This window comes from Hirundo rustica, chromosome 2 (genome assembly GCF_015227805.2).
Source record: "Hirundo rustica isolate bHirRus1 chromosome 2, bHirRus1.pri.v3, whole genome shotgun sequence".
Lineage (NCBI taxonomy): Eukaryota > Metazoa > Chordata > Aves > Passeriformes > Hirundinidae > Hirundo > Hirundo rustica.
Window position 1 is genome coordinate 35,101,468 of NC_053451.1, and position 27,787 is coordinate 35,129,254.

At 43.3% G+C, this 27,787-nt stretch overlaps 2 protein-coding genes across 4 annotated transcripts; one reads left to right on the forward strand and one right to left on the reverse strand.

Moving 5' to 3' along the window:
• Positions 1 to 346: 346 nt before the first annotated feature.
• Positions 347 to 10,965, forward strand: CCDC90B (coiled-coil domain containing 90B). 2 transcript variants are annotated; one of them, XM_040055578.2, is made up of 9 exons: positions 347 to 466; positions 2,252 to 2,371; positions 4,986 to 5,089; positions 6,404 to 6,505; positions 7,143 to 7,184; positions 7,264 to 7,335; positions 7,417 to 7,470; positions 8,415 to 8,529; positions 9,654 to 10,965. In XM_040055578.2, the coding sequence occupies exons 1-9, from the start codon at positions 373 to 375 to the stop codon at positions 9,707 to 9,709; spliced, it is 759 nt and encodes a 252-aa protein (XP_039911512.1). In that variant the 5' UTR covers positions 347 to 372; the 3' UTR covers positions 9,710 to 10,965. The 2 variants fall into 2 exon arrangements, with proteins under 2 accessions (XP_039911512.1, XP_039911513.1); XM_040055579.2 differs by lacking the exon at positions 347 to 466 and adding an exon at positions 4,573 to 4,636 and having other exon boundaries at positions 2,250 to 2,371; positions 9,654 to 10,166.
• Positions 10,921 to 26,793, reverse strand: ANKRD42 (ankyrin repeat domain 42). Of its 2 annotated transcripts, XM_040055577.2 has the most exons (13): positions 26,685 to 26,793; positions 25,685 to 25,838; positions 25,132 to 25,295; positions 23,510 to 23,617; positions 23,071 to 23,190; positions 22,369 to 22,504; positions 19,355 to 19,555; positions 18,900 to 19,025; positions 17,055 to 17,160; positions 16,286 to 16,461; positions 15,750 to 15,876; positions 13,070 to 13,214; positions 10,921 to 11,901 (listed from the first exon to the last, which is right to left on the reverse strand). In XM_040055577.2, exons 2-13 carry the CDS (start codon positions 25,701 to 25,703, stop codon positions 11,794 to 11,796), a joined length of 1,536 nt encoding a protein of 511 aa, XP_039911511.1. In that variant the 5' UTR covers positions 25,704 to 25,838; positions 26,685 to 26,793; the 3' UTR covers positions 10,921 to 11,793. The 2 variants fall into 2 exon arrangements, with proteins under 2 accessions (XP_039911511.1, XP_039911510.1); XM_040055576.2 differs by lacking the exons at positions 25,685 to 25,838; positions 26,685 to 26,793 and having other exon boundaries at positions 25,132 to 25,320.
• Between the last annotated feature and the right edge of the window lie 994 nt (positions 26,794 to 27,787).

Consider the following 27,787-nt stretch of genomic DNA (forward strand, 5'->3'; position numbering starts at 1 on the left):
AGGGTGGTGAGGCACTGGCACAAATAGCCCAGAGAAGCTCTGGATGTGGATGCCCCATCCCTGGAAGTGTGCAAGGCCAGACTGGATGGGGCTTTGAGCAAGCTGGTCGAGTGGAAGGTGTCCCTGCCCATGGCAGGGGTTTGGAACTAGATGATCATCAAGGCGCTTTCCCTGCGCGTCACAGAGCGGAGCAGCTCCCGCCGCCTGAGGGCGGACATGGCAGCCAGAGCGCTCAACTCCTCCATCCGCACGGGGGCGCTGCGCCGCCGCAGGCCGAGCCATGCCTAGCGGCCGCGGACTACAATACCCAGCATGCGCCGCGGGACTGACCGGAAGCGGCAGGAGCAGGCGGAAGCGGAGGGTTGGGGGGCCATGAGGGGCGCCGGGAGCAGCGCTGCCATCCGCGCCTGGGCCGGCCAGCTCCTGCTCCCGATCCCGTCCCGGCCGTCCCCGGCTCCTCGCAGAGGTGAGAGGCGCCGCAGCGCCGTGCTCGGTCCTCCGGCCGGCTGGCAGCCCCCGCGCGCGGGCGGGCAGGCGGCTGCCGGGGTCGGGTGAGCCCGGGCCGGGTCCGTGAGCGGCGCTGGGGCTGCGCGGGGCGCTGGCCGGACTCGGTGCGTGGGAGCGGCCGCGGGGCCCGTCCCTGAGGCGCTGTGTGAGGGAGCGCTGGGCGCCTTCCCTCGGGGCTGGAACAAGGGGTGAGTTCCACGGGCGTGTGGGGCTGTCGGGCGGTGTTCGGGACGGGAGGAGTTGCCGGGGGTGTAGAAGGGTGTCACCGGAAGGTCTCTCACGTAAGGGTTTGTGCCGTGATTTTCTCAGCTCGGGGCTGGGAGTGGAGCATCCAGTCGAGACTGCAGGAGTGGAGCGGTGGGGCCAAGAGCAGTGTGGCGAGCAACAAGAACTGTAATATCAGCTTATTTGAGACAGTGTCTGTGCAATGTAGCTGTTCAAACCAATGAAAAAATCCACCAGTGCGTTTAGAAGACAAGAGCTGCGCGTTTAAAAGCTGGGACATCTCCATGAAAGCGATGTTTTGAGTTGGTTTTCATTATTTGTATGTAGCATTCGGTGCATCTTAGCTCTAATATAGTCATTAATAATACAGTGCTGTGGCTGGTTTAGTTATAGCCAGATCTTTATAGTATTTGTAAGATAGCACATAACTTGATTTATCTACTAGTGGCACAGTATAAATTCCCTGTTGTTTAAATGATATAACGCTTTTGAATAAAGATCCGGATAAGACACAGAATAATTTGGTTAAGGCAGAGAGCAGTGCATGTAGTTCAGACAAACAGATCAAGAAGTAACAGGCCTGCTTGGATAACAAAGAATTAATCAGAACAGAATCTGTAATACTCAAAAAAACATAAGGCGAAGAGAAACATATGCTTGAAATAAAAGTAGGAGAAGCAGTGAAACCTGCTTGTGGGAAAGCATGTCATAAATAGAGTGGATCTTTAACTAATACCTGAGGTTAGCTAATACCTCTTTAGGGATTAGGTATACCTAATCTCTGAGGTATTAGATACAAACATCATATCCCTTTACTGTCCAGTTACTTTCCTGGTGAACCAATAAATTCATTCATCAAGAAAATTAGACTTGCATATATTTTTTAAAAAAATTGTAGCTTTATGTTCACACAAGCCACTGAAAACGAGAGGTTTGGATTAGATATAAGGAAGAAATTCTTTACTGTGAGGGTGGTGAGGCACTGGCACAGGCTGCCCAGAGAAGCTGTGGATGCCCCATCCCTGGAAGTGTTCAAGACCAGGTTGGATGGGATTTTGAGCAACCTGGTCTGGTGGAAGGTGTCCCTGCCCATGGCAGGGTGTTGGAACTAGATCATCTGTAAGGTCCCTTCTAAACCAAACCATTCTATGATAAAATCTGTTGGAAGTAAGGCTCAGCAATTTAAATAAAATAGCAATGGACGCTTAATTGCATAAAGTCATTCAGTGTTTTACAAGTACAAAAATTATTTAAGTGATGTTTCCCAGATAGTATAGAACAATTGGCCGTGGGGGTTTATTTGTGCTTGTCTGTTGCACAGTTACATGAGTGCACAGACCTGTAAGTCCTAGTTAGTCCTATCCCTGTGGAACAGGGATTGAGGGTTTCTTGTGTGTGCTGTAACCCTGCTTTTTGTTGCAACATCCGTGCAACTTTTCTGTGATGAAAGAAATTAAAATCAGTGTATTGCATGATAAGCCAATCAAGGTAAGATTAAGGAATGTTTTGTTACTTCCAGGTTTTGCTGCCACGTTCGTTAGGAAGTCATATGATGTCAGAAGAATTGATATCACTCCCCTGGAGCAGAGGAAGGTGACTTTTGATACCCATGCTTTAGTGCAGGATCTGGAAGCCCATGGTAAGTTGATATCAGATAAATAATTCAAAGGAAAGCTTTTAATATTAAGTAGCGTAACTTTGAGTGCTGCCAGTTTCCCCAGAGTAAGATGTTTTGGCAGCCTCTTGAGGAGGCTGGTGAAGGAGAGGTCTCTGATGCTCTGCCGTACAAGAACTAGGACATTAGATACACCTCATTTGTAGCTGTAGGCAGGTTCATGTGGTGTCTTCCAGCTGAGGAACATGACACAGGTAACACATGTAAAGTAACAGCAACAGTTAAAGACTTTCTATAGCAAAAATGAAGCTCTTTAAGAAATTCCTTCTACTAGTTACTAGGAGTAACTGAAGGATTTTTCCTAATGGAAAGTATTTTCAGCAGCATGGTGCTGTGATACATTATCGAGGCCCACACTTCTGTTGTGAGTGAGACTGGCTGAAGCCAGATAAAGGGTCCATCCAGTCCTGGGTTCTGTCTCCTGGCAGCAGCTGTGAGTCAGAGCCTGCAGAGGAGTGTTACAACAGGGCAGATGTATGTCACACATCCCCTTGTATTTTCCAAGTTTCCAGTTTCTGTCACCTTGGAGGTATTTTAAATCAGATGAGAGTTTTAGTAACCTTCAATGGAAATCTTTTCACAAGTTTATGCAGTCCCTGAGCCACTATTAACAGATTACTGTCCAAAACATTCTTTCTCATGGAACTTCAGACGTCCACATGCTTTGTTTATGCAGAATCTGGCATCTGTGAGGTGAATTTGATGCCCACACAGCTCTTCTGTGGGAAGGAGGAATGAACATTTAATCTCTCATGTCATTCACGATTATGCAAACTTCTGTCATATTGCCCCATCATTTTCCAAACAAGGAAGAATCCTAGCTTGTTGCATTTTTCCTGAATTAGTAGATTTTGCATATTTTTGATTATTCATTATGCCCTTCTGTTAATATTTTCTGCTCCTGTCACATTCCATTCCATTTTGTGTTTTCAGGGAACAGTGCTGGTATTACTTGACAACTGAATGTCCTGTGGATTTGCATAGTAAAGTAATGTTGTGTCTGTTCTCTGTTCCTTTTCTTAGTAATTCAAAGGGTTTGGTTTGCTTTATTGATCCCTGCTGAGCTGATGGCTTCATCAGACTAGCAACTGTCTTTTAAAATCCCAAGTGACAATAGAAACTTTGTGTAGTCAGAGGTTAGGATTGTTTCCACCATTTGGGTATAATAATAATAATAGTAATAATAATAATAATAATAAGTGTTAGTAATTAAAATATTTACAGTGGTCTGCTATGTTTTTTTTTTTTTCATGCGTGTTAGACTTGACAGCCTGTACTTCCCTACATCTCTAGAACTGTTTTTAAAAACTGGCACTGTTATTTTCCAGTCCATGGGTAACCATGGTAGGCTGTGAAATGTTACTGTGAAATGAATCAATCCCAGGGACTGATTTAGTTGTTTTTTCTTCGAGTTCCTTTAGAACTTGTGGGGTGAAGTCTGTCTGGTGCTGGTTGTTACTCAGTTTAATTTATTCTGAAACTTCTACAAATACTTCAGTACCACAGTGACAGGTCTTTATAGGTAAAACCACAAAAGTAAGAGAGCCATTTTAGTTTTTCCCAAGTTTTAGATAGTTTTTGGGCTCCAATCTCTTGCTTTTATAAATTTTTCCTCATTTTCTAAACTTTCACAAAGCACAGTCGTTTCTTGCTGCGGGGGAAGAGCAACATAAGGAATTGGCAAGAGCTTAAGTAACACTGAAAATCCAGAGAAACTGAAGCAATACTATCACACTTTGTAGTGGAAAGAAGCTGTCATAAAGTGAATGTAGCTTTTTTAGACATGTAAACCAGTGGTGCACCAGTATTCTAGAAGGGAGCAGTGGCATAGTTCTCTAAATAATATGCCTTGAAAGCATTTTTCAATATTAATTTAGCCCACTTTATAAAATGGGATAGCTGAAATACAACATACCAGTCAGATTGGTGGAAATAAATCTCTAGGGCAAAAGCTATCTGCACTTGACTAGATCCAGCTAAAATGAGAGCAATTTTTTTCCCCATTACTCACCACATTTCATCTTTAACACTTCAAATTTATACCAAGCTACAGACAAAGTGTATTTTTTATCATCAGAAAGCAAAAATCCCAGTTTGAGTACATTTTGCAGGCAATGGATGGAGCAGTTTAAGAATCAATTCTGTATTTGTTCCTATCTGTGCAGGACAGTTCAAATATATATGCAGAATTACTTATCACGCTGCAGAATGAGTGCTTTATAGCTCAAGGTAAGTTTGGTTTTAACAGAATTTGTGGAAGTTCATGATGAAGTAAAGTTTTGCTAAATTATTTTTATAATGCATGAACGGCTGGATCTCATATGAAGAAATTTGGTCTTTCTGTCAGCTGCATGTCTAGACTTTCAGTATGTTAAAAGGTACTGTCCTTCAGATTTCTGCAGCACTAAGTTTGTTTTTCCTAGCTGAAGTGCCAGTGACTGGTTCCTGGCTGTCAGTTTCCAGTCATTGTGTGAATTCCCATGTGCCGCTGTGGTTAGGTGAGGCACTTGAGCGTCTCTTGCTCCTCATGCAGATTTTTAATACCACCTTAACTTGTCATCCTTCAATTGTCCCCTAGGCTTTGGGAAGGAGCAGGCACAGACCATCGTGTCGGCGTTGATAACCCTGTCCAATGTCAGCTTAGACACCGTCTATAAGGACATGGTCACACAGGCCCAGCAGGTAAAAACTCCTCCGTGCTGTGCAGCCATAGAGGCTCATGTCTGCATCTTTAAAACACAAGTGAGCCGCTCTCCAGTACTATAAACACCTCACTGTGCCAGGTTTTCCTAAGTTTCCCTTGGGATTTTAACAGATAGATAGTTACAGCCCTGACCAACTTCCACTGAAGTCTGACTACTCCACTGAACACAACAAAGTTCTTACATTCCTGCGAAGACTGTGGTTGCATTTACACTGAGGAGCTAATAGGCCTCATACCACCTTAAAATATTCATTCTCAATACTGACTACATTATGAAAACCTGTGTTTCTGCCTAATACAATTCCATGCAAATTCTATTTGGGATGCTGACTTTCTTTGCATATAATAGGATTTCCAAAAAGAAAGGTTTTAATTTTGATGAAAGAAAACCACAGTGATAGTGATCTCTTCTTCTGAGATTTAAAAGGAAAAAAATAAGTTAGACAACTTTTATTACAAGTAAATGCCAGTAAGATAAAAATCTGTTAGAAGAAAGGCAACAGTTCAAATAAAAATGAAAGCTTAATTACATTAAGTAATTGAAGAAGAATGGCACAGCTTGCACAGCCTTCTGGAGCAATGATCAAAGCCATCACTGTGCATCAGAGATTCCCACAACAATGTGTCATTTTCCATTCTAAATAGTAGGGTAACTTCCATATACTGGGTGAAGGAGTATTGCTTTCAGCATTTTAAAATACTTAGTTTCTTCCTTTATTTTCTGGTTTGGGTTTTTTCCTGTGTTTATACATAGTGGTTGAATTCTGAACTTGTTAGTTCAAACCCCAAGAAGGCTTTTCTCAGTGCTTTTTAGCAGTGTTTTACTTCTGTCCATCAGACTTTGAAGCTGGCAGTATGACACTCATATCATTAAGTCTTTGGCTTTCAATGAATTTGTAGGCAAGAACTGGAAGTGCTTAGTAAGAGCTGCATTCAGATCATCAGTTAATGCTTCTGAGGCTACTGAATGTTCATGGAAAGTGAAAGAGACTGCAGGGCTGACCTGTAGTTCCAGGTCTATTTCATTTCATTGCTCCTTGGACTATGACCTCTGGCCTTTTTGCTTAAGTTCAGAGTTAGTGTATTAAAGCAACAGGAAAAGCACAAACCTTGTGAGTCTTTCAAACAAATTGCTGGTATGAAATTGTCTGTTTCTGTCACATTCTTGTTAAAGAGACTCCCCACTTTTGTGCTTTGCAGTAGCTAATTTCATCATTTCAGACCTAAACATTTTTTTCTTTCCTTGCCAGAAAGAGTGCACCTTAATCAATGGCATGTTTTATTTTTCAAAGGAAATAACTTTACAGCAGATAATGGCACATTTGGACTCCATTCGAAAAGATATGGTCATCCTGGAGAAAAGTGAATTTGCAAACTTGAGAGCAGAGAATGAGGTACTAATACATATTTTCATTCAGCAGCGTAATTGCAGTATTTGTTGCATTTTACCTGATGTGGAGTTTTGTGGAACCAAATATAAATGTAAAAGTAATTCTGGATACTTTCATCAGAATTGAAGAGTCTGTATATTACAACTTCAGAGATCACACATTTCACATGCTGTGACCTGCTCAGATAATCTGTAAAGGATTCTAAGATCTGTACAGTTTTTTCATCCTCTGTAATTTTATTTAAGGGTAACTGCCATTTCTGGCCATTAACCATATACTGCAGGGAAAGGAGTCAGCCATTCCTTTGCAACAATTTAATTAATTTGGCATGTTTTGCTTTTATTTCATGGTATTTTCATATTTCTCTGCAGTCTTTAGACTCAGAATAACAAGATCATCATTGTTACAAAATAATGCCCTTATTTTGAACAAAATTCCCAGCAGATTATATATGCCTGTACATCCAAACACATTAGTTAGGATCGTTAGTCAAGAACAAATTGCCCTATTGCGAGGAAAAATGGGGGAAGAATAATTGCATGGATGCAGTGATAACATTTACATCACTGATTCATTTGGTTAAGTTTTTAAGTTTTTTCCTGAATTTTATAAAATTTTTTTTTTTCTCCTATGCACTTAGAAAATGAAAATTGAATTAGATCAAGTTAAACAGCAGCTAATGGTAAGTAAACAGCAAGTACCTACACGCTCCCATTAGGGAAAATAAACAGCTGTTTTCATAATCTTAATTTGTTTTAAAGACTGAAACCGGTAAAATCCGAGCTGACAGCAAGCTGGACATAAACCTGGAGAGGAGCAGGGTGACAGATATGGTAAGTTGGTCTGTGAAGATGCATTATTAGCTCCGTGTTATGTTTCTGTTGCTACATTTGTGATTTGTCTTTTATCCACAGTTTACAGATCAGGAGAGGAAACTGATGGAAGCAACTACAGAGTTTCACAAAAAAGTAAGTATTGAGGAAAGCAGGATATAGTTTTGCATTGCATGTTATCTAAACCCCAAACTTTGGTGAAAGCTAATATGTTTATGGGTATGGTAAAGCAAAAGGCCAGGCTCTCTCACTCAGGGCTGTTGTAGGTCTTTCTTGCCTGTGGGATTCATGCTAAACTCCAACCAGCACAGGGAGGCATTCCAGCCTTGTCCTCACTTCCCAAGTACCTTGTTGCAGGCTGGCACAGGTGGGATTGTGAGCTATCATGTCTTTTTCCCAATGTTGACTGATGAGCTGTACCACAGGGACGGTGCAGGTGCCTACAAACATGTAAATTCAAGGGCTGGAAGTCCTCAAAGCTGCTGGAGGACAGCAAGTCTAAGAGGCTGAAGAGGGACTATGTCCCACCTTGAGCCTATCTTCCACTTCTCCAATATGCCATGTGAATGCTTAAGCCTTTGTTTTTCAAAAACTTGGGAATACAGTTCTGTGTGCTGTAGAATATCTCCTTTAAGAGACACTGGCACATCAGAGACAAAAGCCTGTGTCTTGAGGGTGGTGAGACACTGGCACAGCTTGCCCAGAGAGGCAACCAGAGAGTTGTGGACTCCCCATCCATTGGCAGTGTTCAAGGCCAGACTGGAAGGGGCTCTGAGTAACCTGCTCTAGTGAAAGCTGTCCCTGCCCATGGCAGCGGGGGAACTAGATGGTCTTTAAGGTCCCTCCCAACCCAAGCCAGTCTGTGGTTCTATGATCATTGGAGTTTTCTCTTTTTCTATCTCCCTTCAGCAATCTTCCCAGATTGTATAAAGCGATGTTCTCTGTCTTCAAATGTCTCTTAGCAGAGTTGGGTTGGAAATTGTTTCTTGTTTCTGGTACCATTGTACTGTAGTTCAGCTTCGGAAAGTTGAAGGGGCTAGAGACCATTGTCAAATATATGCTGTCTTTTAATATTTCAGGATGCAAATACCAACAGCATTATCTCAGAAATCAGTAATAAAATTGACACTGAAATAGCTTCCTTAAAAACACTCATGGAATCGAATAAACTTGATACCATTCGCTATTTGGCAGGTATGTGATAGGCAAGGAGGTGAGTACTGGATCGTGGATGTATAAAATTCTTTTCATGAGTATATGCTGAAAGAGACACAGCACGTCTGTAGCAGCAGACAGCCGGCACTGGGTGGTGGAGGAGATCTCCCTCCCCACTCCAGCTGGAAGAAATGTGATAGGGAATACAGAAGAGGTGGGAACATGCCACAGCAGGACTAGGATTCTGCCCAGAACTGGGATTAGGACAAATATGGACATGATTTTAAAAAAAGGAAAAGCCTAAATACCTTATCCAGTTCGACAGTAGCTCTGCTTGCTGCAGCAGCCATTGATGTGATGGGGTTGTTACAGAGGTTTTGCTGAGGTAATCTGCATTGGCCTGAAAGTTTGCTGTCATTCAGTACTGGCCTGAGAGTGACCAGTTCTGCCTTCCATTGAGTCTCCATGCACAATTTCAGTGCGGCAGCACTTGTACTTTCCCCTGCCAAGCAGAACAAATTTCAGTCTGGTTGGAGATTAGTCTTCTCAATATATACACAACCAGTGAAGCTTTTATTGTGTAGGAGCTGGATGAAAAGAGAGTAATGCATTATATTTGCAAGTGATAATAAGTTCAAAGGAAAATGTAATTAGCTTTATTCTAACACTAATTGAAACAGCACCGTTACAAATCCAAAGGACAACTCCTCAGGCTTCAGGAGTGCTGCCATGTTTGACAGCTCATTTTCAAAGTTATTGTCATTGTGGTTCCATGGGAAATCTGTGACGTGTAATGTGAGCCCTGGTGCAGCCAGCTCTCCTGTAGTGCAGTTTCCAGGCAGGGTGACAGTAGTAGAAGCCCCTGTAGCCTGTGGTGCTCTGAGGTTTCCAGCATAGCTGTTGGGATGTGCCCCTGCAAATGTAGCTGCTCAGGCTGCTGCATTGGGCCTCCCATCTCAGCACTGCGGCTGTGCTGCTGTGCTGGGTACGGCACCTGAGACCAGCCACTGGCTTCTGGAATTGTTCTGTTGCAATCCAGGAGGTTTAGCAGGCTCTGCTCTAGAGTTGTTACATTCTTCTGTCTGTTTGCAGCTAATTTTCTCTGTGGATTCAGCTAATTATCTCCTTTCTTTCTTTTGTTGTTTTTTTTTTTTTTTTAACAGCTTCAGTGTTCACTTGCCTAGCAATAGCACTGGGATTTTACAGGTTCTGGAAATAGATCTACATGGAATGACTGCACTAAATACAGACAGAAAAGGCCACCCAGGCAGCATCACTTTGACAATCACATTTGTGCTGTAGATAACCTTGGCACCTTCTTGTTTTGATACTCTTCCTGTATAATAAAGTGTTTGAATATGCAACACTAAAGATCAAAATAATTGGGGGGGAAGTAGCCAAATAATTTGTTTTCTTTCTGAAAAATTCTCATTCTCAGCTCCTTTCAAAATGGAAATCTTAAACATTTTATGTACCCTTCAAATGGGAATATAGTTTCCAAATTAGAGTTCCCAGTATGGAGATGCTAATACCAGACTTCAACATACCTAATCTGATCCAAGTAAATTAATCTTGAACGTAGGTTCAGGATTTTCACTTCTGTTCCTCACTTTTTTGATTAATTGAAGCTTGTGGGTTTGGGGTTTTTTTTTGTGTGTGTTGTTTTGTTTGTTTGTTTTGGGGGGGGGGGGGGGGGGTGTTAATTTAATCTACCTATGTAAAAACACACTCCAGGGCCTTTACTAAAGAACCTTTTTTTTTTTGCCTTGAAAACTGATTTACATGAATTCAAAATCTCATGTACAAAATGTCTCTATAGATTTATTTTCTTTAGTATCTCCTGCAGAGGTCAAAAGAAGGGGAGAACTTCACTGTCTGCCTTTCTGAGGAGAAATGCTTCCACTCCCAGCAGCTGTGTACAGCCCTGGGGAAGATAAGTGCTCTTAACTTCTCCCTTCAAGTAGTGCAGAGTATTTCCAAGAAACCTGCACATATTTTCTGGGCATAGTATCTGGCTTTTAATATGGAAATACTCAAGAGTCTCAGTGGTGCCAGGGTGGTGCTGATGGTGGTGATCCTCCTCCCCACTTCTCCAGACTTCTGTAATCCTGTGGTACACACTGACCCTCCTGACCACTCTGCCTTCTGCAAGGATTCAACAACCCTTGGTGCAGAGTTGCAACAGAGGTAGATGTCTTCCAAAACTGAAGCACTTCCATCTTGTTGAGTATAAATGCTTGGTTTGATTCTTTTAGTAAAATCTTATTTTTTTTTAAATCTTTCTGGATTAACTTTGAAGTAAGAATAGGCCTTTTATGGGCTAAGGACTACGAAGTACTGACTTGTGGCTTTTTTATTTTAATTGCTGTTTTATTCTGTTTACAGTTGAATGTGCTGGTATTATGCAAATTCTTATATTCTCTGCATTAAATTATTTATCATCTTCATTCAAGAAAATAAAATTAATTTCTTACATTTGCTGTCTTGCTGTCTGAGAGTTTCTCTGTGAAAGTTTAGCACCAATAGTGATGCAGGAAGTAGCTCATCTGGTGCAGCTTCTCAGCACCATCATTTCACACACCCTGAACTAGTCTCTTGATGCAAGGCTTATGCTGTTAAATCAGCGTCCCTCTCCTACACAGTGCACACAAAACCATAGCATTTTATTTTTCAGTATCTTTGAAATTCTCAGAGATTAAGTTTTCTTTGGTACTAAGGAGAGGACACATCAGGACTGATGCACTAAAATAATTATCTTTTAAGTTTCAAAATGAGGGTTCCAGAGGGAAAATAATTTCACAATAACACACAGCTGACAGAAAAACTTTCATATGTGTAGTTATTTTTCGGTGTGGAGGAGAGGCCGGGGTTGCCATTTCTAACCACAAGCTGCCCCATAACCTTAGTAAACCCTTCAGCCCTGAGTTAGACTCAGAGACCAACTGCTGCAGGTCATCTGGCACCACACAAAGGAGTCGTTTTCTGCCTTCTTTGGGAATGACTAAAGATGAAAATCAAGGGGCCTGGCACCTCTCTGAAGCTGAGAAGTAATTCTCCCATCCACTATTCAGCTTCCACTCTGAATATGCTAGGAGGTAATGTGCATTTTTTCCATCCTACGGTAGTAGTACAAAGCAGAGCAGTGGATGGAGATACTTCCTCAGAACTATGAGGGCCTGTGACTCCTGTTGTTAGGCCAGAGAACTAGAGAACTAAGAACATAGTTCAGTGGAAGGTAGAGACCCACAGCTCACCTGTGGAGCTGGGCTGTGCAAACGCTTTGCATCTTCTGGAACATTGCTTTTATACCTCCAGTCTGCTGCCCCTCTTTTGAGGTTCGTTCCTCAGTGTGGTCTCGCTCCTCCTGGGCTGCAGGCTGTCGTTGCAAGACTTTGCCATTGTCTCGGCTTCCTGAAACAAAGAATACTGCAGCCATTAAACAGCAACCACTGAAAGGATGTAAAAATCTCCATCTGGGAGTAACCACAGAATTCTGTGTTCAGTCTGAAGCTGAGGACACAGCACAGTCCCAGAGCATGGAATGGCAGCACAGCAGTGTGAGACTTGAAGGACCCTTGGCTGTAGTAGTCACTCAGCCAGAAAGGCAGCTTGGTTAGAAGAGGAAAATTACAAAAAAACCCCACAACAGTCTAATGAAAAATACTGACAAAATGTTTGCCTGCCTGGCAATCACAAGGCTGAGAAGCAGGAACATCCTTGAAAAAGTGCAGCTGGCCTCTGAAATACTAGCTGTGGCACCTAGAATTCAGAGCCTGAGATTCCACCAAGAAGCACAAGAACAAGGGACTGCAGAGGCAAGTGACTGAAAAGCTGGAAAATAGTCTGGAAAATAAAAAATGCTCTGAAAGAAGAGAAGGTCCATCATCTACTGCCTGTACAAGTGAAAAAGTAAAAAATCAGAAACATTGTCATCTACTGGCTGCTTGCAGTGTTGGTGTCCTCTTCCCTCTTATGTCTCTATCATATAAAGAGAGCTTATTTTTTAATTCAAAATAGAACCGCTGTCTGAGAACTTCTAGTGCTGCATGTACCGTACCTTCCCCAATCAAACCGAATTCTCTCCATGAATTTTCTATGAGATCTTGGACTCTCATTCAGGATGCCTGACTGACTCCAGACACTGTGACATGGATCAAGTTCCTGTTATTGAATTTGTCCCCCTCTCGAGACCCCTGGTAGCGATGATTCCCGCACTCTGCAGGCTGGGCAGCCCTTTAGGTGGTGACAACACCTCTCCTGAAGCACCATTTGGACTCAGGTCCAAGGGGAACTGCCAGTCACTGGCTATGCAGTATGGAAGTCCTTGGGATCAGTCCACCCCTTCGGTGAACATTAAGATGAAGAATAGCTGTGCTTCTCTGCCAAGGTACAGAAAGAAACTGATATCCTTTCACAGCAGAGACACTGTCAAGGACAGACAAGGGCCCCGAGCTGAAAGCTGTAGCACATTTTCTCTAGTATTCCCTGGCACTGTGCCCTCTAATAGAGGGAGCATACACGCACAAGCAGCGGGCAGTGGCCCCTGTGCCACGGCCAGGGCAGCTGAGGGGGCACTCACCGCGGAGGCGGCAGAGGCGCTGCGGGTCTTCCCCCGGCCCTCTCGGAGCTGCTTTATCTCAGCACGGTAATCATCCAGCTGGCTCTCCAGCTTCTCCCGCCTGACTCGCTCATATTCCAGCTGGGCCTCCAGCTCCCTCAGAGCCCTGCCAAAAGCGAAGGAGACAAGCGGAGCGTGAAGTACATCCAAACGCGCCGCGGCCGTGCCTCCGCCCGGAACGGGTCAGTCACGCAGACAGCAGCGCCGGACGCCAGCCGCGCTGGGGCTCCGGGCCCTCGGTGAGAGCGCCGGGCAGCGGGGTCCCCTCCCCGGCTGCCGGCGGCGCTCAGCGCGATGGCACCGCGAGATGGAGCCGCGGGCCCGCACAGCGAGCCACGCTCGGCCGCGGGCGAGGGAGGAGCGCCCGAGCACCAACGAAGTCATTGTGAAACACAGAAAAAGCACAAAGCGGACGGCGTTCTGAAAAGGTCACGGCAGCTTTCTCATTCGCATCTGGTGCTTCTACATCCTTCCTATTGATTGGCGTAGGCACGGATGAGGAATACTCAGAGGACAGCTTGCATGACTGGTTTATGCACAGTTACACAAGATCGCACCGGTCACACCCTCAACGGCTCCTAAATTATTTGAGATTCCTGGAACTGTTTTGCTGACACATAAACTGAGAATCTGGAGTTGAGCTGGCTCTCTCCTATATCAGGACGAATTATCACAGCAACAAAGACTGAAGATCAGTAAAAGAAAGGGAAGACATCTGCCCTGTGCATTCAAACAGACAGCAGGAAAGCTCTCAGCCAGACCTTCCATGTTTCCCTGTCTCCAGAGTGAAGAATTCCTGACTCAAATCCTTTAAGCTACTCTTACTGACACTGCAAGAATGGCCTGTGCTCAGGGGAGAGCTGACTCCTTCCATGCTTCCAATTAAAGAGGCACAGCTCCCGAACTCTGTGGCGCATTCATGGTGACAATTTCCTGCAATGAACCCTGGTTAAAGCACTGTGAAGAGGTTCACACCAGGCCTCTTAGAGCCAAAAAAACCTGAACTAAAGCAGAAATCATTAATATCTGCCACGGTGGCCCTCCCAAGTAGCAACTCCTGCTTTTCATCTAGCAAAATGGTGTTGTCATTAAGTATTTTATTGATAATGAGATCTTCTGGCCTATGATAGAAGCATCGTGGGGTTTATCCACAGGCAGGTACCCTGAGAAGGGTAGGCAGATATGCTGAGAAGCCCCATTTCCTTTTCAAAATGATAGTTTGGGGCTAGGGATGCTTTCTAGCCTTCACAGGTGGGAGAAGCCCCTCAGAGAGCCTCACAATTTTTCTAGTTCAGCCACACAAGCCACAGAAAGCAACATCCCTTAAAGAGCCCCACCAGAGCCTTCAAATAGACATTGCTAGCTTTTGGGCAGCTGCTCTATCCAAAATGAACTTTCATGTCTGCCATTAATCCACAGTGACTTTTCCATCATTAAAACCAGATTGCTCTGACCTTTCAATGTAGGCATCAACACCTGAGCTGGTCACCCTCCTCCTTTAAGACCAGGAGAGACACTTCTAGAAGTGATGAATCTCATCCTGAAGTACATGTCTAATTATGCCCTGGAAGTGCCTACACCTCTCCAAGAAGTTGAAAAAGGAGCTCACAATAACTAACTCAGATGCAGGTGTCTGTTACCTATTGTATACACATCAAGTTCAGTTACATGGACTTTCAGCACAAGCTGAGCCAAAGGGTGACCTGAAACCAAAAGAAACCCTGACCTCAGTTTCCTGGCTCAGCTATAGCTGTAAAACAAACACAACTGCAATCTGTGACATCCATTACCTGCTCCAGATCCACACAGACTGCTAAGTCTGCTGTCTTCTTGATGGCATACATCTTGATGGCTCAGGACCATCTCCTCTCGGTGACCAAATAAAGGCAGTGGTTTGGGCTGGCCCAGACACATTGTGGAGGTGGTTATCTAGAGACTGAGAACAGAGGGTAGCCAAATCTTTGACAAAGAGGTGGAGACAGGCCTATCTTTGGATGCTGCATTATTGTTTAATCGCTAAATCTTTGACGGACTTTTCTCTGAAATGTAGACAGTCTGCCCACCAAATCACCAACCTAACAGAACCATTTGATTTAATGGAGACACTAAGAATTAGATCTTATAAACAATGCTTCACATGCAAGGGCAAGTCTGTTGATGTTTTTTTCTTGTGGTCTGGATACAAGTTAATCCTTTCTTGAGCACAAAAATATATTGCCAATGAACAGAAATGTTAGCAGGTCACTGAGTAATCTCTGCTGTATATGCACTTCCATCCAAGCCACGCTAAGACTATTGCCTATTCGCAGATTTCCTGAAGGGCATACATGTCTTTGGCATCCCCAGTGGAAACAAAACAGCCAGAACCTATCAGACCTACTGCACACATCTGCAAAAAAATCTGAAGACTGAACAGATGATCTTGCACAAGAATCATGGACCTATCAAGCACTTGTGTTGTGGGGCTGATCTTGGTGGTAGAAGTTTAGAAATGGCGAGACAAATTGCTGCAGTTCATTTCTTTTGGCACGGTTGAAGTTGGTAAGTGGAAAAGACAGAATGGCCAAAGCAAATTTGAGTGTAAATCGGCTTTAAAATGGGCCCCACTGAGTTAAACATTAGCAAAGCAGAATGACCTTACTTCTCAACTTTCCTTTCTTCTTTTTTGGTCTTTCTCTCCTCTTCAGTTAGTCCCCCCAGCTGTCTGTAGTTGCTGTAGGCAACTTCTAGAAGTCGCTGAAGTTCTTTAATCTTGTGATAGGCCCTCACTGTAAGACAAGAGTTCTCCAGGTAGGTAAAATGCAAGGAGAAGACAGTCATGCTGGAGTCCAATAGTCTGGAAAATAGTCTCACAAACAGAAGAGCAGAAATCACACTGCTCAGCAAACATTGAGCTACACCCACACAGCAAGCAGATGTCAAAAACAAACAGCAATCCAACCAACACTGTTGCACCAACAGGAATTAAAATGGTGTAACAATTATGATCTGACTGCCTTCTGCCTGCTTTCTAATATTCCACAATTCATTTCAATGCTCAGTATTACAGATATGCTGGCAACCATCTCATCTTACAAGAAAAAGATCAGAGCAGTTGGCAGGAACCCTCCTAGTTAGGACAATAATGTCTTGATAACAACTTTTGCAAACAAGGAATGATAGAAATAGAGTGCTTACTGCGTGCATTCCTTTTCTCTGCTTTATCCAGAGTTAAATCTTCTTTGCTATCTGTGCTCCCTTCCACACCATGTGTTTCAAAAAACTTGATGTTGTTTGCATCTAGTTCTTCATCACTAGAGTTACTGTTTCCAGTTCTTGGTGTCAAAAGTTCTACAGCTGCCAGATGGCTAAATCTGCACAGAGAACAGTTAAAATATGGAAAAACACATGTGGTAGAAACTCTCTGAAACTATCCATGTTCCCATTTATCAGAAGGGTTTCAAGACTAAAGGAAGCACTGTACACACACTACAACTATCTACCTACTTTTTGTAGTATTCTTATGGCATAAGCTCTGCCTCAATGGAATCTTATGGCAATGGCACCTTTTTCCTTTGCAGTATTTCTTAATTGAATTTCATCAGAATCTGCATTATTTTTATAATGCAAAAATCAGCTGGCCTCCACTACTTCCCATGTACTTTATACAGCAAACTGTTGAGCATACTGGCTCACAACTGTCCTCTTGCAAATGAGCTAGTTTTCCTTGTTTAGTGGCTGACCTCACTAAAAAGAAAATTAAATTAAGTGAAAATTAAAATCTTTTATAACTTCAACATTATAGCTACAATACAGCCATGCTTATCACTCAAAGATAGAATTCGTGGGCCAGATCTATTCTTTCTCCATCACTGAAAATCCCGATTAATTCCAACAAAGCTGACATGATATTAATACACAAACGGTAAGTAAATAAGTGTCAGAGCTACAGGATTTGTACTGCTACCTCTTGGCTACATCCTTTGGAGTCTCTGCAGCATCATTTGTAATGTCACAGTCAGCTCCCATTTCAACCAACCACTGTAAGCAATGGATATGCCCCTGTTCAGCAGCTAAGGAAAGGAAGGTGCACACAAGTCAGTTATACACAGCTGAAGTGTTTCAAAACTAAAATCTCCTCCTCTTGCCATATTTTGACATGCCAGAGATTGGGTTCACTAAGACACTACAAGGGAGACACTATTTCAAGAGGAGCCTGTGTGTCAAGATGCTGACATCACTTGGGTACACAGAGTTTTGGGGAAGAACATGCAGTGTGGTTTGGTGACTTTCTAGTTCTAGAAATGTACTGGCAGCTCTTGCTGGACACAAGCTAAACTAAGCTTGCCCAGTCTCATGTACAAAGCACAAGACACACAAATACCTGCTGCCCTAGCAAGAAAGGCCTTTATGTCACACTTTGGAAGCCAAGTGCTGTCACCTCTCGCTGGCTTTGGGCTCCCAGGTGTCAGACACAGCTGGCTGCCCCAGTCTGTGGTGTGTGCTGCTGTCTCAGAAGGGAGAAGCAGGGCTTTGTGATGGAGCTAAAGGTACAGCATTTCTTGGGGCAGACACTCCAGGCAGCACCTCTCAGCAGCATCCTAACACAACCCTACTCATATGATGTGCCGTGGCCACTGCTCCCACCACGTGGTGCCAGGAACAATGTCTCGCTTATGGAAGATGGTATTTGGCAAGTGTAGGTGAAACTGTTCACTGATTTTCTCAAGGAAGAATAAATCCATTTCTCAAAAGCATTCCCTTTTAGATATTTTTTTATATTTGTTTTCTTACTCAGATAAGGAGATAAAATTGCAACATCAGCATGTAAACACTGGGGATGAAACAACTGTAGGTCAGCATCATTCCAAGAAAAGAAAGTGGGACTTTAAAATCACTACATACCAGGTTTGTTGGGGTATTTTTTTGTTTGTTTGGGGTTTTTTTGTTTGTTTGTTTTTAATAAGAACTTCAATTACATTTTTAACATTTTGACCACTTATACCTAGTCAAAAAGAAATGTAGGAAATGTGTTAAAAGAATACTACAACGATGCTTCCCTCTTTCTTTTGTCTTTTGTTTCTTCTTTCAGACAATACTGTGAAACCCCCAAATACAAAAGGACCATTTTTTTCTGTAATGTTAGCAGTCCACTACATGTCAAAGTGTCAACCAGAAGTTTACCTTTTTTCACAGCATCCTACCAAATGACTTTGTTGTGGTTTTTACAACATATCCCCACAGTACTGATGCGTTCAGTAAATAAAGGCTCAGTCCACAATACAGATAATTCTTATACTTAGCCAGCCAGATGTTTCTAAAAGCCACATCTTGTCTGATTAAAAACAAACAAAAAACCCCAAAACTGTTTAGGTACATTAAATTAAGTGAAAATTAAAAGCTTTTATAGCTAGAGTACAGCCTTGCTTATCACTCAAAGCTGGAACTCATGTGCTTGATCTGTTCTTTCTCCATCACTGAAAATCAGGATTAATTCCAACAAAGCTGACATGTTATTGATATACAACTAGTAAGTAAATAAATGTCAGAGCTACTTAGTTCTCAGTTTAGATGCTGACTTCTCTTTATTGTAAGCTCTTTTTTCTTGACTTGAGCTTGGTTATATTGCTTTTAAAGGGACCCACACACACATACATTACAAAATACAAGGTTTGGGGTTGCCTTTCCAAGCCCTCAAGCAATGAGATGCTGTTTTTCATTAGGTTTATCTGATAAGCAGCCACTTGAAAAACAAAGTAAATAAATCAGCAACAAAGAGTAACAAGCTGAAACACAGATCATATTTACTGACCTTTGTGCAGGAGAGTGGATCCCTTATCGTCCCGCTCATTAATATTGATTACTCCACTTCTCACTAGTCTTCTAACCACTAACAAGTCCCCTTTGAAAGCAGCATCATGAGCTGGGAAAGCCAAAACTGAAAACGAAATGCACATGTTTCCAAGCAGATGCCAGCAGTTCCACTGAACATGCTGATATTTGTCTCACAGCTCACCTCCCTCATAGCAACTTAGGTATGGACACTTCAGAGGTAGCAAGGATAATGCTCCTTAATCAGCTAAAATGCAGCTGTGTAACAAGCAGTGCTCACCGGATACTTGACTAAACATGTCTTGGTTATGGCTACAGGCATCTCATACAGTTAAGAGATTAATTTCACAAACCTGAAATAACAAGTACACCTTTGTGTACTTCTACAGAATTGCACATAATGCCTTTTTGAAGTGCATCTTGATCCCTACTCACCTTCCTGTGTCTCCGGATGTTCCTCCTCTTTTTCCACGCCATCGATATACTGCAGAATATTATCTTTAGAGAACCGTTCAGCCAAGTCCCTTGGAGTCTCTCCATGGTCATTCTTGGCTTGCAGAGTGTGCGTAACTCCAGCCATTTTCCCGACCAAGAACTTAAAGCAATGCAAGTGTCCCTCCGCTGCTGCCAGATGTGCTACAGCACAAGTGAAACAAAAGGTGTTAGAGCAGAGCCCTGCTGCCCGCTGAGAACGCGATGCTCTCACCACTGGGTCCCACACGGCACAAGGGGAAGAGCAGCCTCAGCTGAACTGCGGATGTTCAGCTCCCACCCAGGACAGAGCTCAGCTCTAGGCAAAGGAGCTAGAGCTGCCAAGGATGGCATCTGCAAAGGTGATTCCCTGGCAGAGCTGACTGCAGGAGACAAAACAGGCTGCCAACAGAGCAGCGAGGCCTTGCTCAGAGGGGGCACTGCTGGGGCCTCACCTCCCCCAGGAACATGGATCTCTGCCTTCAGCAGCTGCCTGAACCCCGCTGTCCCAGGGATACTCCTTATAGGGGGACAGCAAGCAGTGTCCTTGATTAGGAGCTAAGGCCATTTCTGCCTTAGGCTCTACTGTGCCACCACAAACAAGTTGCACCACACCCTCACCCCACCTACAAAATGAGTACAGTGATAGACACTTTAAAGGACAAAGTATTTGAAGGTACATTCCTCACCTGACCTTTAAGCTATGCAGAGGTTTACTTATTTAATATTACTACAGTGCTGTACCTACAACAAAGTAAGAGGTACCAAACACATACTGACTCATTTGACATAAGTAATATCTTCTAATCCCATTAATGAGAAGAACTTGCCAAAGAAATGCTTATTATGATCTATCGCTCCGTGAAAATGCTCAGTAACAGCTGGCTGATGTTCTAGAGACAAAAGGATTTGTTTGTCTCCAGGTAAGAATCTCACTATCATTATAATCAACAAACAGTGTACTGGGACCCAAAAAATCCACGTCACCCTATTTTAGGCACACACAAGTTCTCTACAGCAAACCAAGCGATCCACACCTTAATTGCTCTAAAAGGTTATGGATGTTGGTTTTACAGCAAGATGACGATACCTCTGTACAGATGATTGTTTAAAATCTAAGCTTCACTGAAATAAGGACAGTTTTTGCCATTGTCTGAATTTTAGTCAGTGAGTTAGGTTCTCAGGGAGAAGGGAAAAGAAGGGTACATGCTAAAGGTAAGTCAGCTAGTGAAAAACTGATTCAACCCTTATGAATCCATTTTCAGATACCTAAAATCTGTTGGTATCCCAAATTCTCTGTGTTTCATATTGTCTTTTATAAAATCAGACTAACAATATTCACTCTTCTCAAAGCCACAAGTTCAAATATTGTGTCTGTGGAAAATATTTAGAATAGGTTTGACTAGTGAGCAATAAAAGAAGCATGGATGTGGCCCAAAAATTAATACAGAGAGAAAGCAAATTTAAATGTTCAGTTAATAATCACAGCCCATTCTGTACATTGAATAAGCCATAGATTTTTTTTTCTTCCAAAATATTAGCAAGCAAACTAGCAAGGATAGTTAGATCCTTTGCTGTAACACATGTATACAAGAGATGCAGACAGATTTTAAGTTTCAGATGCCTGGCACCACAACCTCAAAAGAATTTCTTTCAGTATTCTCTTAGGAATAATTATAGCACAGTTCAGCTAATCTTGAAGCTGAAGCGTGTAAAGATAATTTAAGTTCACTTCTGTTACACAAGCAGACAACAAGCTGGTTTGCACAGTACTTCTTACTAATCTGTTACTAGCCATGTTCCAAAATATTATTTTTCCTTTGGAAGATAATATGATCAAATGGAACAGAACAAAGGTTGGAAGATCAAGCTTCTGTAGATGTCAAAATACAACAAAACCAGTTTTCTACTAACCATTCTATACAGAGCATTTAAGTAGAACTGTGCTGGCACCGGCTTTCTCTCCACAGAAGTCTGTTATCAGGCAAGTGTTCCCAAATGCAAATAAAGCTGCCTTCCATGCTGCCCCCAAGGTGCCTAACGTCTTGACCCCTGATTGCTAGTGCACCAGATCTCCTGCTGGAATGCAGGAGCCTCACATCCTCTAACAAGACCCAGGTTTGCAAAGCAAAGCGTGGCTGTTTCCTAGGTAAGTAGTCCTTAGTAGAGGGTAAAAGATTTTAAGAAAGGATTTATAAAGATAACTCTTTACAAGTTATAGAGAAAAACATATGCTCTTTGTAAGAAATAATGTAACAAACCATGAGAAGGAAAATGCTAAAAGAGAAAGCAAGCAAGGAGAATCCAAGACAGGAACAATACCATTGAGCTTACAGAGGATATTGAGGCAGTGAGGTAGGGAGAGAGATACTGGAGAAAATAAAAAAAGCAAGGAACAATCACTGGCAAATTTTTATGCTAAATACACTGATAATTATGAAAAGTAATTACAGATAATCCAGAAAAATCAGTATCCCAGAAATCAAGGTGAAGAAATCACAGGAAAATGAAAACAACTGTTTTACAAAATCAGTTAAGAAACAGTGGGACCCCAAGACTTGCATGCAAACACAACAGAACCTCATTACACTGGCACCAATTCAAAAAGTAGCACATGGTAGCTGAAACTGCCTCCACCTGTCCTTCTCCTGTGACCTCCACTGGCACGCCAGCTCCATCACACACACAGGAGATGCTGCTCACCTGCTCCCAGTGAGGCTCAGCCTGCTCCACATCCCGGCACTTGTGAGCTCTCATCCCTGCTGGCAGCAGTAGGAAGTGAATGGCGTGCTGGCACCAACAGAGCAACATTTTGGATTTTATAAATCCTCCCATCATTAGAAAAATGGACTATCTATATGGATTGCATGGAATCAAACAGCAAATGCTGCTGCTGTGCATTAGTTATAATTTGCTCAATCATCACATTTCACAACAAACCAAAGGTTTAAAAGCATACAGTTAATCCTGATACATACCTGGAAGGTTTCCATTGTTATCCACATCATCTACAGATGCTCCCCATCGAACAAGAAGCTGCAAACACCCCAAGCGACTGTGAAAAGCAGCATAATGAACAGGTTTCCAGTCATTCCTGTCTGAAACATTTACATCCTAAAATGAAAGTAGCAGGTTAATTCATTCACTTCTGAATCTTAGACACGAGACAAATTGTATATATGGGAATCAGCTGTTCATTGTGTTAAATTATTTAAATCAAACCAAATAACGTTTTTCAAAGTTCATGCATTATATGCAGTTCCAGTTTCAAGACAGGTACTTTTCACAGGTTCTTGCTTTTACTCAAAACACTTAGAAAAGGTGCATTTTTAGACATGTTTTTATCAACATAATGACCTGCATTGGTCATTATTCCTTAAATATGGATCTGGACTAATTTTCTTTTTTTTAAGTTTATGCCTCCCTTACTACAGAAGATTTTTAGAACTCCAAAAAATTACCACCACCCCAGTACCTGACACTCATTTAATGACATCCTCAGTGGAAGGTGATTTACTCACATTATTTTTTGATCACCTTCCTAAATGTATATCACAATCTAAAAAAAAAGAAAATTAACCACAAAATCCCTTCCCCCACAGTAATCAATGCACAGCCCTAAATCTCAGTTTAAGCCAGAGAGAGTTTTGCTGTGAAAAGCTGCGGGGCAGCAGTCTCACCACCCCGGCGCGCAGCAGGGTCTGCAGGGTGTACGAGTGCCCGTGGGCTGCAGCCAGGTGCGAGGCCGTGCACCCGCGCTCGTCCCGAGCTGCTGCGTCCGCTCCGCTCAGTAACAAGGCCTGAAAGCAAAGCAAAGCACAAGTCCATTTCACAAGCTGAAAAAGCAAACATTTCCTAGAAGGATGGTTTATGATGACCACCAGGATAACTCAGGGCTGACCTCGGGGGCCTGGCATTGCACAAAATAGATCTGTTTGCACAGACAGCGCAAACGAGCGCTCCGGTTTGAAAATTACTAACTTCATTTGACACTTCAAGACACCAAGATGAGCTACTCATAGCTCCCTGAGGGGCTCCTTCAGCTGATCTTCATAATGAATTGGTCCAGTATTAAGGTCTGCCCTGCTAACTCTGCTCGAGAGTGAGTATTCACAGTACCTGCATGCAGGCATCCTGGCCTCGGATGGCAGCGAGGTGAGCCGCTGTCCAGCCTCTCACAGTCACGCGTGTGGTGTCAGCTCCATGCCAGAGCAACCACTGAAGGCACTGCTCAACGACACCAAAGGGCTTTTGGTTAAACTATTCGCATCATGCCTGTGAGACGTTTCAACTAGAATTTACCCATCAAAGTTACATTTCAAAACAGCGTTGGAATACTTCCTTACGGAAATACGAGACCCCAGAGCACACCTTAAACAGGTGTTTGTGCTTTAAGAAGTTATGGGTAAGTTACACTTCCCAGGTTTCACCCAAGGGTACAAAATGTGCAAATAACCTACTAATTCAGATCCTAGCATCAGTGTTACAGTATGACTTTTTCATTTTACTCTTCCAGATTTAAAATGCTATCTGCGAGAGTATTCACATGGCATGAGGTAAAAACATTGAAAAAACAATGCAAGCATGCTCACACAAATTCCATCTAAAATTACTGGCAGGAAAAATATCACGTACTAAATTTAAAGCCTCGTTTAATTTATTAGATTTCTTAGGCTTATGTAATCCCATCTCTCTCCTCATCATTCCACGGCCTAGTTTTGTTTTATTCACCTTTTTCCAGTAGATATCATTGCTTGCAATGGAAAGCTTTATGAACTACCCAAAGACAGCTAGAGGAACAGTTAGAAATTTTTGTTATGTATTATTATTTATTATCTTCTTTCAGGCCATCTTACAGCTCTGGTTCCTCCACTATTTCTGCCAAGGAGCTTAGTGATAAACAGATGACAGGTAATTCAAGTCTAACAGACTGACTGCCAAGTAGGAGAAACAAATGACAAATGGCAGAACTTATAGAGACAGAAAGGGTAGGTAAGCAATCTGGTTTTGGGGCTGATGTGATGATTGGCATTTTCTTGACAGTGTCTCTACAGTCCAGAAGCAGCACTGCACTTGAGTTTAGCAAGAACCTCACATTTTTTCTTATGGGACACGAATAGCCTTGCTGCTTCAAGGTTACATTGCCATGAACAATGAACAAGGAGGCTGCAAGAAGAAGGGGAATGTTGTGCTGAACACAGCAGTTCAGTCCTTCTGGAAGTTTAAAGTATTTATGCAATCACCTGCTGATTTCTCTACCATTATTCAACATTTTCATTTATTAAAATAAAATGTACTTCTATGGAGAATGAGGCATGGGACATGGCTAAGTAGAATGAACATATTTTCATGTCACTTCTCATCTGTTTCAGTCACCTTCAGAACATTTTACACATCCTACAGGATTTTCTAGGTGTCTCAAGAGAAGAAGAAAATGCAATAGAGGCAAAAGAAGGTCACGAGTCTGAAAGGGAGGCACATTTTGCTCAGAGTAAGAAAATCAAAGGATTTGTAATATATGGCAAAGTTGATTGGGTAAATTGCCTGGAGCTTCAGAAAGGAACAAAAAAAAAATCTAAAATCCTGTATTCCTGCTCTTGCTGAATATATTTAATAAGAAAAACAGGTAGAGGTTATTGATTCAGTTTGACCAAAGCAATGTTGTGTTCAGGTTCTCCCAAAGAAGGAAATACGGACTTAAAAAAGCTCAGCTATGCCTATGCACTAAGGTAACATTTTACCTCCAGACTTCCTGAGTGCGCAGCACACTGCAAGGGTGTGAATTTGTGAACTACATCCACCTCATTAATACTGGCTCCACTTTTTATCATCAATGCAAGCTGTTCTACATCCCCAGCTTTCACTGCTTCATGCACACTAGTATAATTTTGCTTCTTCTTGACAACTAGTGAGAAGTAAAAAAATGGCATTAGTCCATCATTTAAATCAGCGACATTTAAGAGACAGAAAATGTGTGATGAATCAAAGAAATATCAGAGTTGACATTCATGGCACAGACTCAAATTCTAAATGTAGAAGCAACAGGGTAAAAGAAAAAAAATCTTCTGTCACCAGGCCATGGGATCAAATAATCTGTGTCCTCCCTTCAGGCCTTCCCACTGATTAACTACATGACTGGAAACAATGAGAATTACATATCCAAACCCCTTGCAACATCTTGATACCTTGACAAAACTTGTAAACAGAAATATGAGAAGTAAGTGGATCTAATGGCTGAGGGGGCTAACTTCAGATAGCCAAGCATGAAAGGAACTTACACCAATTAGTATTCACCTTCTACAGTAGTCATCATGCCGGTACCAAAATGCACTAACACTCTGATTACATTTCACACTGCTGGAAGTCCTGAAGAATTGGGCTACTGTTTAGCAAGTCAAGAAAGCATAAAACTGAAGGTCTCGAAGTATTAGCGCCTCAGCTCTTCTGCCTGTGGAGAAGAAATGGTACTAGCATTTAACACTGTTACACAATTCAAGGTAAAAAAAAAATACTAAAGAATATAAAAGATATATTGCAAGGACATGTTTGTCATATTTGTAAAAAACCACTAGATATAATTAAAAGCAGCCTCTGTAGTTTAGCAGTGCTTATTTTCACGTAATCTGTAGTGTGACAGTAGAGCTCAGGCAGATTTGGTGTTGCCACAGAGAGGAGCAGGGGGCTGTATTCCAGTACTCCAGGCTGACAGTAACACACCCCATGTGTGTTGTAACACACTGCTGGATCCTGTGCCTGTGTCCCACCCCACCTCCACCTGCCCAGCCTGGCAGGCTGCATCACTGCCCTGCACAAAGCCTAGTAAACTTAAAAACCAGGAGTCCATCCTGCAAAACACTGTGAGAACAAACAGCAGCAGCACAGAAACACAGCGCAATTCTGGTTGGAAGGGGCCTCAGGAGGTTGTCTAGTTCATGTTTCTGAATCATGTTTCCAAAACATTTAAGTAAGTTCTGAGTTGGTTATTTTAAAGAACAGTTTCACCAGGACATAATTTTTCACCAAGGAAGTAATTGTTCACTCTACCAAGCGAGGGTTACAGACTTCAGCTGAATTACACAACACCACAGTTGTGGGCAGGCCTGGCCCATTACACTACTCAGCAAAGTTCTACGTGTTTAACACAATGTTTCGGTACAGCAAGTTCAAGGCAATGTTGTGGGGGGTTTTTTGTTTGTTTTTTTTGGGTTTTTTTCCCCTTAATCCAAAGGTAAAGCAAACAACAAGGCCCACCAGCAGGAAGAATTTTGTCTCCCCTCTCCCTGTGGATACCTACTACTGCATGGAGACGAATGCCAAGGGCGGGGGCTGCATTGGCTTCTTCGCACAAGTCAAAGGCAGCAGCCCGGGACTGAAGCTCACAAAACAGCTATTAACATAAATTCTGTAAAAAAATACACTGATGTTCAAAACGAACGGCAGGTTCCATAATTCGAGTGCTTTTTTTTTTTTTTTAACCAAAAGTTGTTACCGAACACTCATTCGACATTCTGGGAGAGAACTTTGCAGAAAGAATTCGGCAAGCACTTTGAGATGGGTACCTGCCCAAAATCCAATTAAAGAGATCGAGTGAAGAAGGATGTGGCTCGGAATAGGGAGAGGCACAGTTCAGGTGTTGCGATGTTACCGTAACACACAAACCCAACCCCTTGCAGCTCGGCTTTGGCAGCAGCCCCAGGGCCGCGGCAGCCGCCGCTCCCACCCGGCCCGTCCCTCCGCGGCGGAGGCGGAGCTGGCACGCCCGGGGCAGAGGATGGGCCCGGCCAGCCAGCGCCGAACACCGCCTTTCCCGGCGCTTTGGCGGATGTGGAGCCTGCAGGTGCTGTGCGTGGGGCGGAGCCCCGTGGCACAGACCCGGGGGTTCGGGAGAGCCCGGCCCGCCCCGCGCCACAGAGCCGCCCGCGGGGAGGGGACGGGGGAAGGAGCAGGCGGAGGAGGCGCGCGCGGCGCAGCCTCACCGGCCGGAGCGAGGTCTCGGAGCGCAGGGGCCGGCAGCACGCCGCTATCGCTGGAGCAGCTCCCTGCTGCTGCTGCTGCAGCTGCTGCTCCTCGGCGCAGCGTTGCCATGGGCCCCGGGCTCGCCCTTCCCGCGGGAGGAAATGGCGGGCGGGGCGGGAGAGGCGCGGGCCCGGCCCTGGCCCTGCCCTGGCCCTGCCCTGGCCCTGCCGCGCGGAATGCGCTGCATCTGCCCGGGGCTTCTGCACCTTTAGGCAGCCCTGGGCTACAGCCTTCGCGGCGTTCCCCGGGAGAAGTGGAACAAGTACCAATTCTCATCTCGGAACCCCCCCAGTGATGCTCTGACCAAAAGGTGTTGAACCAGCTTGCGCTCTGGATGATCGGACTCCAGGCAGGCTGTGGGAATCTTTAACCCTCTTTTCC